Consider the following 13,387-nt stretch of genomic DNA (forward strand, 5'->3'; position numbering starts at 1 on the left):
GGCCCACACCTGTTCTGACAGGCAGGCAGCGGTGGTGTAGTGGAGGGTGGGAATCAGGAGTTAAGGTAGAAGGAGCCTGTTCCCCCCGCTCTGGGAACACGTAGCACTGCTGCGGCTTATAATAAACGACCGCTCGGGAGGTCATTAAGTTTCCGGAACGGTGTGAGGACAAATGCAGGGAGATAATTAATTTGGTGTCTCCCGTTGCAGCCTGGGAGCTGTAGGCCCACTGCTCCTGGCTAATGTAGCATTTATGGCGAAAGCATCAGCGAACATCTAGGTTCAGAGGGCGACGCTAGCTGTGGGCCCTGAGTGGGTGCTGACAGACGTGTTGAAACATGAAAACACCAACCGACTCCCACATGAACACAGCAAATCAGACACCTGCTAGAGTTTGAAAGATAGGTGTTTTAACAATGTCAGTACTGATGAGCCCTTTTGTGGCAGTGTTCAAAAATCATTGTTTGACCCTTGTTTATTTACAGAAAACAAATAACATCAATTCAAACCAGAAACCCTATTATAATCATGCATGGATTTTTTTATGACACTTAACTTAAGAACAGTCATGTATTCAACCAAGTAACATCTTTCTCATCACTTTGAAGCTTGATGATAGTATCAGTTTAAATCCAAATTTTTGCATATGAGAAAAAAGTGGCAACAGGACATTGTGTGACAGTAAATGGAAAATTGGACGAGGGCAGTGAAGGAGGACAATGACAGTGATGAAACACCAAGCAGGAAAGCAAATTAAAAATGTGTGTGTTTGTGTGTAAAGGTGTGTGTGCGTGGGAGGTGTTGTGATGTGGATCCATGGACAGGCAGGTTCGGCCAGGGTAATTGAGAACCTGATCGTCTGTGCCAGGACGCGTGCCCTCTCGCCTGCTTCCTTTCTTCTCATCTTTTCCCCTCTGTCTTTTTTTTTCATATCTTTCTTTTATGCTGCCTTGTAAGTTTCTTGGTGCCATTCCATGTCAAATCAATACAGCATGGAGCAGCCTTGTATACTTTTAAGACACCATCAAGACTCTCTTTCCCTGCACCAAGACATTTACCAGCCTAGTTAGCATGAACAACAAGTTGCTTTTTTGTCCCTCAGCTCTATTTTACAGGCCTATTCTGAAGGACACTTGTGGTTATAGCTTCACGGATAGGTGCTAAGTTGATTTTCATCTACCTGCTTGTTTCTTTTTTTAACGTTGGTTTAGGCATTGAGCAGACTGTGGGTAAAACATGATTTTGTATTAGCTGCTATTTTGTTTGTGGTACCTGAAGTGTTAAAAAGTAGCACGTAAATGTGCCAAATGACTCAGAACTGAGTTGTAATTACAGTCTTTGCAGGCATGAGCCCACAACAAAGCCGACAGGTTTCTTTGTTTTTATGCTACAGCTGTTGTGATAGCACTGCCAGTGTGTGTAGAAGAAAATCTAACTATACCAGGGAAGGGGTGGACATTTCATGCTTTTGCCTTAATGGGGGGGGGATACCTTGTGCTTTATATAGTCTGTGTTTACCTAACCTGTGGCTGCAAGATGTCTTCCAGTTTGGAGTAATTTGCTCAGCTCTGAGGGATGAAGGGCATGTACAGTAGTAGAAGCTCTCAGATCAAAGGTAGATGGACGGCCTGGGGATCATTTGATAGAAAGCGGGGATGGGGGGGGTTTAAAGGAGAGAAATTGGTCTCTCAGCAGTCTTTACTAAATGAGGTTAATTGAATCTAGGTAATTGCTGACCTCCCCGTCTTGGTGAAATCACAGCCTTAACTGATCAATGCCTTTCATAAATGTATGCCTGAAGGTCATTCTGTTGATTATACCGACCTCCCTTGTTGCCAGCATCGCCTCGCTCAGATTGCCCATTGTGCTTGAATTAAACAGAGAAGCATTTTAACGCTTAAAAAAAATGCAATTAAGCTTGTCTCATATTTTCTAAATTAATTAGCGTGGTGTGTTGTTTTGTAAAAGTGATGTGGACATGGGAAATTTGCAAGGCTTTTTTTCCCCTCTTGCTTCTTTGCTTTGACAGCAAATGCATTTTGCCTCGCAGTAAATGTCTCTGTTATTGCTAGTGAGGGTTTCTGTTTCTCTGCTCTCCCTCTGCGGCTCAGCTATTATCTGGAGATTTATGCAGCCAATAAGTCACTGGTGTTCAGGGAAGTTGGGGACTTTTTAAAACAAACAGCAGTGTAATTTGTTATTTGGCATTCACTAAATCTGGGAATTATGGTTCTGCATGTGGCTCTTTTGGGAGTTAGCACTCTGATGGTGGGTTTACTGGCCCTGCTCCCTCCCTGGCCTCCTTCTTTTTCTTTCTCCCCCTCATTCCTTTTACGCCTGCCGAGGAAACGGAAGGATTTCACAGCTGCTAGGAGCTGGGCCCCGGCTGGGCCCTATGACCTCCTTCTTGCTTTTTTCCCCCCTCCCTCAGTCTCACTCCCTTTTTTCTCCCTCTCTCCAGCAGTCTCTTTCCTCAGGGAGCTCTTGTGTGGCTCAGAGGAAGCTGAATCATAAAGCATGGCTAATGAATAGAATAGGGAAGGAAAGCTGAGGCTTGCTGACGGCCCTCCAGAGAGGAGCCCAGGCCCCTGAAGCCCCAGGCTCAGATAGCAGACGGCCCCCTCAAAGGTCAGGCTTCCTGCGGCCCACTCCAAGGGCTTTTGGCTTCCAGGCAATGTGGCTTGAATTTCCCCCATTATTTTTTTTAAATGGTTAAATTTCCGTGTTTCCTTTGGAAAGCCTGGCCTTTGCTCCTCCTTTTTTTTTTCTTTGTCTGTCTCTTTTTCTCTATATATATTTTCCCTCTGTCTCGTCTTTCCCCGTCTGTTTTTAATGGCAGCCAGGGTTGCCTCAACAAAGAGAGTGTGAAGAATTTGTTATACATGACCTCTGCACACCACAACCGCAGGCGGCTCAGACTGCCAGCAGCACAGCCCTGTGAAAAAATGTCAACTTGACCATCCAAAACCCAGAAAATTCTACAAAAACAACAGCTAGCCAAATCAGGGCTCTGCTTTGACATGCCTTTTAAAGAAGTGCTTTTGTAAGCTGGCCTTGTAATTGTGGATTATACGACTGACTCATGCGGACTTGGCAGGTGCAAAACGAAGCATTAAAGCCTAAATATTGGTTGTTGATGTTCCTTGGAATGGGTTTGGAATATAAAACAGCTCACTGCACACTCAAAGGGCCAGAATAAGAATAAGGAGAAGTGGGTAATCTTGGCACTTGGTAAACACAGTATTTTCTGTTCCTTTTCTCAGGGACGTTGTGTCTGCTTCACTCTCTAACCCCTCTGTGGTCATGAGAATTGTTTTAACTGTTATACTGAGTTATGGCATCACCTACTATGTTGTTGCTGGGGGGGTTTCGCTTTTGTGACCCCGTGCCACACTAAAGAAAGTCCCTGAGCCAACTTCTGTGTCCATTTGACATGCTTCATTTCAACCTGAGACCATATTTTTCTTCCAGGGCCTCCAGGGCCATGATTCAAGGCAAGGCTGAGGTTGTACCACTGGAGCGCTGAGGCTTGGTACTGGAGCGTTTAATGTCGTCCAAAGCTAACAAAGAGCCTGTGTTGTAGCCTGGCGCCCCGGTTCTGGGAGACTGAAAGAGGGTGATGCAAAACACTCAGTCTTTTCTGTGTAGTCAACTGTTAGAGGAAACGGAAACGTCTCTGTTTAGATGAGTGTTTGCCATCCTTAAGAGACCAAACTAAAGATCTGATATATTCATTCAGTGAGGGTCTCTGTGAAAATGTACTCTGCTGTGTTATATTTATGAAATATAGTAGAATATAGAAAGTATAGTTATTTGTCATGTTTTTAGTAGACACAACTGTTCTTTGCGTTGTTGTGGTTAGCTCTGAGATGAGACGTGGAGCACACACAGACAAACACAGTGGAGAACAGTAACACAGTGGCAGTGAAGGCGGAATAGGGAGGAAAGAAGAGGACGTCCTCAAAACACTTGTGAAGAACTAACACGCATGCCAAGGACAGCCATCTGTGTTTACAAATCATTTTCTTTCCCTTTTTGTCTCTGTCTCTCTTGCACTCACTCTGATTCACTGTTCATTCTTTACATATGCTCCCTTTGTGCGGCATAAAATACAAGCGTGGCAGTTAAGGACACTCAGGCCCTTTGGTTGGAACATATGTTCGGCTCTTGCAGCTTTTTAAAAGTGTGCAGAACCCAGATGAAAAGATCTAAGGCAAAGGGAAATCATGGCTTTAAACAAAACCCCTATAGGGGCTGATATAACAGGCCGAGGAGGATTTCCATTGTTAATATTATCTTCCAAGCACGCAGACATTTTGCTACGGTGTAATGCACTACGACGGATTGTGTGTGGATTTACTGCTTTTCTGTCAGAGTGTTTAAAAATTTCACATATGGCCAGCTAACATGTTTTCATGTCAAAATGTATGGTTTGTTTTCGTTTACGTTGAGCTTGCCAGAATCTACATATCAATCTGAAGCAGAGAGGAAAATCCCTTTCAGTGTTTAGTCTAGATGTCTCTATTATCACTTTTTAGTGACATATTGTTCTCCCTCATGTGACTAAATGGTGTATGACTGTAATCCACCAGGTTTTTTTACTGCTTACTAGAAATAACATCAGTCAAACCATTTTTTATGACCAAACACAAGCTCATGTTGGTGTCAGAACATGTGTTTACTCCAAGTAAAGGCTTGTATTGTCTTTGATATTGAATGTAAGGATGCTGCTTTGACATCAAACATTCTATTCATGAGATTTCTCATCAATCAAAATACAGCAGAACAAAAATATGTGTATGCAGGAGCCATTGCACTCTAATGCTGCATAGCCTCCATAATGACTTCCTTCGTCTTCCACAGCACTCTTTGAGGGTTTTCAGGTGGCACAACAGTGCCACCTAATGTTACCTCAACAGGAAATAAAAATCAGACAGAGACCAGCAGGTACAAGGAGAGCTCTTCTCTCTTCTCTGCCTTTTCATTGACTCTCTGATGCTCAGTCAGCCACCTGGACTTGTGGCCACTTTTGTGACTCATTCTATAAAAGAATGAGTCTTTTACAGAGCAGACTAAATGTTGCAGTGCTTGCATTAGCTTTGATGAATAACCTTTAATTATGTGAGTTTTTCTGCAAGTATAGGACTGGCTTCAGTTTTCCTCAAAATAAAATCACCAGACAAACCCACTTACAGTCTGTCTTCTTGTTTTTACAGGTGTCTGATGTAGGTTCAGAGAAGCTCTTTTCCCCCACCACACCCAAAGGTAAGACCCGCTCTGTTTTCTTTCCTCCTCCGCCTCATTCATAATCATAACAACAACTGGGTTCAGAAAAGTGAGTCCAAATCTCCTCCACTCTAATCCTGTCGCTCCCATTCAGATTTAAATGTCAGCAGACATTAACAAGGTCTGGTGACTACATATGCATACATTTTTTGCCTGGGTGCAGAGTGGTGTTTCTTGGACGACCCGACCAAAGGATTAGCCCTCCTACATATTGGTTCATTAGAGGGGATTTAGAGCCACCCTGCCACATGCTCCCACAAATGGGAACTTCCCTCAGGCAATACAAGCTCTCTGACAGCAGGCCTGGACCATAATGGATGCCAAAGGAAAGAGAGAAAGAGCTTTGTCAGCCCCCCAGACAGCCCAAACCCTAGTGTGTGTGTGTGTGTGTGTGTGTGTGTGTGTGTGTGTGTGTGTGTGTGTGTGTGTGTGTGTGTGTGAGTGTATTTGTGTGTGAGTGTATTTGTGTGTTCATGTTTGCACATACATGGATTACAAAGCCTTTGCTTCTGTATGATCATGCATATCTCATGAGATTATGATCTCTCATGTGTCAACGTGAGTTGAAACACATACATGCACTGGTATAGATGAAATGGGCATTAAGTGTCAGCTGCACCTGTGCATCGTCACACTGCAATGATCCTTACCAAGTCAGAGCAGAAAAGTTGTGGATGCAGGAGGCATGGCAAACCAGATCCGCCTCCTACAGTGACAGATAGCAGCAGGCAGACCACATCCCCTCTAGGCTGAAACCATTATGATGGTCCATTAAAAACAAGCAGACGGAGAAGGATGGAGAAATCAAAATGGTGTAAACTATGGCCACCTCAGTGCATTTCTATGTGACATTTTGAACTGATGGAGCAGCTTGTCTATTTTTTTTTCTTTCTAAGATTTTGGACCACTTCTTGTCTGAATTCAACTTTTACCCATGTGGTCATGCATTAAAGAGTTTATCGCATCAGTGTACATCTACCTCCTGCCGTTTAAACAGCGAAAAATCTAAGGTTATTGTATCTTTTGTCTTTTCAATTCCACATATAAACATCCAAAGTAAACACCAGATTTCCTACGACCTATGAAGGTGTTGCTTGGTTTAGCACAAATAGCTTTGACTGCTGTGTGGGAAAGCAGAGCTGACAAGCGGTAGAGTAGCCTGGCCTGCTGGCTGTGTGATGAAGATGACCTGTGACCAGCAGCGGCCTCGTGAAACCATCATTTACAATGACAATGACTTATTTTTTTAAAACAACTCGACCGCGACGTTTCTTCATCGGGCTGCTGCTCCTGTTGTCACCTGTCAGAGCGTTGACTTATTTTCACTGCATGCCTGTACAAAACATGGCTGCACATTAACACACTGCCATGGAGAACTGCTAGCACAGTCACAAACACAAACACATACACTTTGAAAAATCACAACAACACTTTGTTTTAAGATGGCGAGTAGAGGCCTCCGTGGATGTTGCTATAATGTGCACACAGGGCTGTGGATTAACACTGAACAACCAGATAATCCAATCAGAGTCACTCCTGGTTGTCACACAGATCAACCAGATCCTGTTTGGGAGAAGCAATAATATAGAATAAGGGGACCTGATTAAAATGGGGGGGTGAGAAAGGGTGAGGCAACATCCAAAACAAACCAACACTTTGATGAAGGATTCATTGACGATGAGGAAGAAGAAGTCATCACGCTACATTTTCAGATCAGCCACCAGTCGGCTCTCCTCTCCCGTTACAATGTTGTTGTTTTGTGCTGTAATGGATTCTAGGACACTGATTGTCTTGAGCCAGGATTTTTTTCTGTATGTGTGTGTGTGTGTGTGTGTGTGTGTGTGTGTGTGTGTGTGTGTGTAATACAGAGCTGCCCACAGGCTGTTTCCTCTGGTTTAAAATGCACCGTATGTGTCCCATTACCGGACTCCCTCACAGTCCTTTGGGACCAATGAAAAGCCCTCTTTCCTCTGATCACCAGGCCTGTCGAGCTATTGGCTGGGAGACACACACACAAACATTATTGCACACATAAATTTATAATGCTGCGATGATGTTTGGCTTGTACATTCCTCGAGGTAATGACTGTTGTTTCTTTTAACTCCTTCTTGCTTTTCAACGTTGTGCTCCCCTCTGAACTTTATTTTTGATGAGCAGTTAGGGCCACAAACAGTCGAGGTTTAGTCCAAATTGCACACAGGCCTGCATTCTGTCATGTTAATGAAACGGTTCAGGATTAATAGATGGGAGGAAGACCAACATTGTAATCAGCGGAGGAAGAGTGCTGTAATTACGCACACAGAGCATGTTTTTCTTTCTGGGGGGGGGAGGCAAAACCCAGACATGCTTGCCTTCTTACGCTCATATTTACTTTTCGTCATCTCTATCACTAGTCTGTTGACAACCTGTTATAGATGCAAGATAACAGTGCAGATAATAGCCCGAGCTAATAGTATCTCTAATAACACAGTACACACTGTGTAATTCTCTCTGGATGTTTTTAGCCGAGAGCTGGCACAAGCTGTGCTGAATGTCTGTCTGTGTTGGTGGTCATGAGGTAGGAAGGAACAGCACAGGGCGAGTGTTATCTAACAGCTATTGGTTTTTGTTTATTTCCTGTCTTAAACCTCCTGCAAATTATTGATTTCCTGGAGGATGGCATGTTTAAGTAAAAGAGCTGCGAAGGCTTGTGCTCTTGCGGGTCAGAGTTTACTGTTGTCACTTGCTTGAAGGCGAATGAGGAGCTAAATGTAGCTGCTGAGCATGCAGGGGGGCAAACTCCTCAGAGCGCTGATAAACAGTGTCTTCTGATACCATTTCACAGTGCTGCTCATATGGAAACAGCGGAGAGCTATCACTTAGCTGTCACCAGCTAGAAATACCTGGGACGAACACTTTTGGAATCTACAGTGACGATGTTGAATGTTGTGTCTGTATGATTTAGAGCTGTTGGTGGGGTTCAGGAAGCGTCTTTTACGACTTTTTTGTCCCCTCTGATGTCCTGTTGTGTTAGCTTGATGCTGCCTGTCATGGTGTGAGGGTAAACCTATGTGCTGTGTGCAGTCCATCCGCAAAAAACCTGGGGCATCTTAGGATAGCAGGAGAAAGATTGGTAGAAAACCCATTTCTGAAGTGGATTTGTGCCCTTGTAATCCTGATTAATTTTGACCCGTTGTGCTCATTTTAAACAGAGCATTACAGTAAGCGTGAACACAGCAAGCTCCGGGGCGAAACCAGGAGCTTAGCGGCTTTGGGAGGCTTAGCTGCAGATGGCATTTTAAGCCGGACTTAATAAATTGTTTCCATTAAACTTACCGGCCCACACATACTGGATTAGACCAGTGGAACAAAGGAAGGAGAGAGCGTGCAGACGAAGAGGAGGGAAAAAGCACACACACACACCTCCCATCATGCACATCTGACTCTGTTAACATCTCTCTGAGGCCACATGAAAGGTGAAGAAAGGGTTACTGTGCTGCTCAGGGAGATAGGAGCTTTTGAACATGAATTTAAAACCCACTCACTTCAGTTCTCCTGCTCGTCAGGGATGTCAGACCAATTTGCTTAATTGACGCAGAAGTAAACAAACAAAAAAAAAGATGCATAAACCATTTAGCTTGGCAGTGGATTTAAGGCTTATCCTCTAACTGTTTATATATAAACTCATTACCAATGCCGTAGCTTAAGGATTTAGTATGTGCCCATACCCTTGTTTTTTTTTCCTATAGAGCCTTTTAACTTTTATATCATTCTGCTATTGTGGGTAATCAATTCCTTATGGTAGAACCCCGCCTCTCCCCTCTGTCAACCTCTGCCTGCCTCCTCCATACCTCCTTCCCCCATCGGCTCATGGCTCACTCCCTAAGCTCTCATTATGTGCTACACAGTCCAGGGTCCCCGTGTCGAATCGCTAATCAACCGCCCTGTCTGTAGGCCTGCTCTCTCAATAGGTGCTGAGTGGCCTTTGTTCCGCTACTGCTGTTTGCTGCATGTCAATAAAAGAACTTGGGCCACCTCCTCCTCCGCCTCCTCCTCTTCTCCTCTCCTGTTACCTGGACCAGTCAAAGCTACAGCCCTGCTCCTGCACTGCAACCCCAGCGAAATGAAACTCAGTGGCACCTGCTGGATTCTGAATGCTAGTGAAGGGAGGAAGGATGGAGATTGGAGAGGGAGCAGCAAGGTCAGGGGCAAGGGGGTATTGAGGGCAGCTCCGGCATAGTGAAGTAGATGAGAGAGCATGTTTGTATTCGTCCAGGCAGCTCTCCTCTGGCCAGGTCACTGTAATGTATTACTAACCTCAGCGGCCGGCCCGACTGTTTGCAGCCTCTCACCCATTAAATAATGAATGGAGGTTGACCCTCTGACCAACAAATCAGCTTTTCGCTGCCGTCCAATCAGGATAGAGTGGAGGTAGATGGAGAGTGTGGATTTCTGGCTGGCTGGATGGCTGGAGTGCAGCCATGTTGTTGGAAAAACACGAGAGCTGCAGAGACTTCACACAGCCAGATTAGCCAGCGCTGGAATTGAAAGCCGCCCTCACCACTGTGAAAGCTAAGCCTGGTGAAGCTCACCTCTGGTACCTAGACAAAGTCCATTCAGCTTACAGATCATGCTTTTTTTTTTTCTTTTTTTCATCAAGACTTGCAATAAGCCCTATATAGACACAGCACTCATCTTTGGTGTTTGGGGTTTGGACAGCCATGTGTCACAGTCACCCTTTGTGCTAAAAGAAGCCAGGGGTTGGTTTTCATTGCAAAAATAAATCTTTCTCTGCTTTCGACAACAACTTCCTTATTACTGAGCCTTAACAGAAACTCATGTGTTCCTCTGGTTGAATTAAAATATTAAAAAGGTACAACCTCGTAGGGGAATACTGTGAGGCAGATGGGTTAGCTTACACGCTCAGTCGGGGAGAAAACACTTTGAGGAAATTTGAGAAAACCAAAAATATGTCTTGTTACTTTATTCGTCTTGGGGTTATTACCCTTCACACACACAGGACAGCTTATGAGTTGGTTGATTTGTTTTTGGAGGAAGAAGGTTGATATTAATGCTCCTTTATTGATAGTGCTAATGCTGTTTGTGCAGGCGTCCCTGTCGGAGAGATGAAAATAAATAGGGGGAGCTCAGCGGAGATAAGACACGTGTTTAATTATTAATTGAGCCATTACTGACAGAGATTGCCTTTTTTGATTTAAAGCAGGAAGGCCTGCTTCAGGGACAGAAAAAGCAATTACAGAATTCCCAGCTTGCACCGCTGCTGCCCAATCGTCTCACCGTACTCTGCGAGAGAGGAGTGAGAGGAGACAAAACACTCCCACACACACACTCATACACATCCTGTTACTGAGCTGATCCATAAATTATTTTAATTCTTCTTCAATATTTATGGCGTTTTAAATTACGATTACATTGTCATGTTTTATTTATGCAGAGTGGCAGGCAGTCAAAGGGACTAGGCCACATTACCCACAATGCCTCTAAGGCCTGGCACCTTAAAAGCTGCTGAAGAGAATTGTTTGGTTTTGTATGATTCAGGAAGTGATGTCAGTCTGAACAAGCTCTTACAAGCCGCCTGTTTTCAGACACTCCTGTTTTTTTTATGCACGGCAATTAACTGGCTTGTAAAAGCATTGCTAATATGTCATGCTATCCCTGTGTGCACTCTGTGGCGCCTTTAGAGCGCTATTATGTCCATTAGAAAAGTGACTGTCCTCTGCAGAGAGCCCGGCGTGCATGAAATATTAAATCAGCTCCTGTTTAGAGCACTGGGTCACTGCTGGTTCAATCGTCAAAACTGAAACTCTGCTTGATAGTCAGTTTGTATCTCCCTCTTGTCTATGTTAGCCATTACATGTCAGGATGCTTGACACCTGTCAGTCAGTCCCATCAGTACTTGTCATCTGTGTCAGTGAGCCTGTGGGTGGTGATCAGCTATGGTGACAGAAAATGGGAGTTGTGTTGAAGCCTGTGTGATTAGGCTCCTTTGTGTGGCTCTGTGTTCATTGACTGAATATGGATTCAGCCTTAGCTGCAGAGAGGGAGCAATTACAAAATCACTAAAGGCCATGAGGGGCTTTCGGGATAAGTTGTGAGGGTCAAGGGAAGCATTTTGACTGCTGCACTGTCACTGTACATCTTCAGTGTATAATGCTAGAGTATAGTGTATTGTATGTGCTGTAGTGCTGTTTATGTTGGTATACACACAGAGGTTATGCTACTATACAGGACAAACTCAAAGTGAATATGTTGAGCCATTAAATATACTAAGCAATTCAATGCAGCCTCAAAGCTCAACAGAGGCTGTTTAATGCCGTCTTTTTCAGCTCAGGACAAATAATAAAATGTCAGTATACTGTCGCCCTGGCCTTTTTTACTCATAGCTCTCCTCTCCAACTACACTTCAGCAACTTCTCCGTCACAGAGAAGAGAAAAGAAAAAAGGATAAAAGCGAATGAGCATTTTTCCTGTGGCCTTGACCAAAGGGAGCATTATTCCAGGAGAAAAAGTGATGATATTATGAGGACTCTCAGTGTTAACATGCTAATCACAATGCAATCAAGGTCCAAAACTCATGCATTACATTTTTTTATTCCCATTTATTGTGTGCAATTTTGTCCCTTTAGGCGCACCATAGCTAAGCCACTGCACTAACAGCAGCTCCTGTCAGCAAAGTGATGGAAAAGAATGACACCTGTGCCCCTTTGAATGTCTCATTTAACTCCAAAAAACTCCCAGATGGCTCAGTTGACGAGTCGAAAGTAATATCCACGTCGTGACATCAAACATTTTACTTTCTTACCATTTTCTTTAGCTGTTTTTATATATATTTCAGTAGCAAGTTCCTTTTTCTGTGGTTAACCTTCAGCTTACCAGATGTTCCTTATTTTCTTTCAGAATAAAAGCAGGAAGTACCTTCAGCTTGAGATAGTACAGAAATACAAAATAAAAAGCATAACAGACACTTTTTAGTAATGCTAATGGAATTCCAGACATGTGTTAAAAAAATATGATTAATCGCAATAACTATTGAATGTAGCGAATAATCCTTTGACAACACTAGATATTATGTATATGATGAACTTCTTTGGCTAAGCTAGATCATGAAGAATTCCAGATAAAAGAGATTTCAGTGACTGACTTTGACAAATAAACTAATTCCATTGACAGCAACATATGCATGCTGAACCCAACCCCTCTTGGCAGTGACAGCTTCTCTATAAACCAGGGTCTTGAGCTGATGCTTCACCAGTGAGCGAGGAAATCAGAGGCTCCCTGACTAGTGAAAAGCTTTCTGGCTGATAAAATGCAGCCCCCGCAGTTATCTGACCAACTTGTGAAACATAGGCTGACACCCGTCTCAACAGGGAAGCGACATTGGCTAAAATGGATGTAGGCTGCTTGTTTTTGGCTTCTTCTTTTTTTGAGAGGATAAAGGAAAGCATTTAGAGAGGATAACTCTGGAGAGCAGTAGCTCTCATCACATCTTCTGTCTAATCTTAATCCTCCTCCTCCTCCTCCAATGGAGATGCAGCCAGCTGCAGTGTGGAAGGCATTTTCATTGTTTACTTTGGAGAATACATGACCAGCCTGTTATCACTGCTGTCAGGCCTGAGATGTAAAGCGTGTCGCCTGTGATCACTTGCAGGTTTTCTTGTTTTTAATCCTTTATTCCAAGCTCCAGTCCTTCTGCCAGTGAGAGTGGGTTTTCCCCCGCCCTGCATTTGTTTGAAGATCCCAGTTCCCCGTTATGTGCGTTTTAAGCTCATCTGCGTTAAGCGGTTGATAGCCAATGTTGTTTGCAGATGAGGCTGTAACGCTCATTGACAAAGCCAGATGGTAGGCGATTGTGGCCAAACACGATGCTTGGATAATGTACAATCGCTGGCAAGGGGACAGTCGTCAGCCTAGATGGATATTACAAACATGCTTGTAATGGATTGGACGTTTTGGGAAGCAGTTCACAAAGACTTGTAAAGATGGGGAAACCATTGCCAGGAGCAGAACGGATGTAAAATGCTTAAAATTCCATGTCGGAAAAGGACATGTCAGAGAAGAGGAATGGAGGTGAACTTGTGAAACCAGATCCCATATAAAACAT

At 43.8% G+C, this 13,387-nt stretch overlaps 1 protein-coding gene across 10 annotated transcripts in view; it reads left to right on the forward strand.

Moving 5' to 3' along the window:
* The window catches only part of fbrsl1 (fibrosin-like 1), a 289,512-nt gene that overhangs the window by 248,952 nt on the left and 27,173 nt on the right, over positions 1–13,387 (forward strand). For all 10 annotated transcript variants that reach the window (XM_020631141.3, XM_020631137.3, XM_020631138.3 and 7 more), the window contains one exon: positions 5,217–5,265. In XM_020631141.3, coding sequence (XP_020486797.2) covers positions 5,217–5,265 — 49 coding nt within the window. The remainder of the gene's footprint in view (positions 1–5,216; positions 5,266–13,387) is intronic.

The sequence above is a fragment of the Labrus bergylta genome, chromosome 2, assembly GCF_963930695.1.
Source record: "Labrus bergylta chromosome 2, fLabBer1.1, whole genome shotgun sequence".
NCBI classification, from domain to species: domain Eukaryota; kingdom Metazoa; phylum Chordata; class Actinopteri; order Labriformes; family Labridae; genus Labrus; species Labrus bergylta.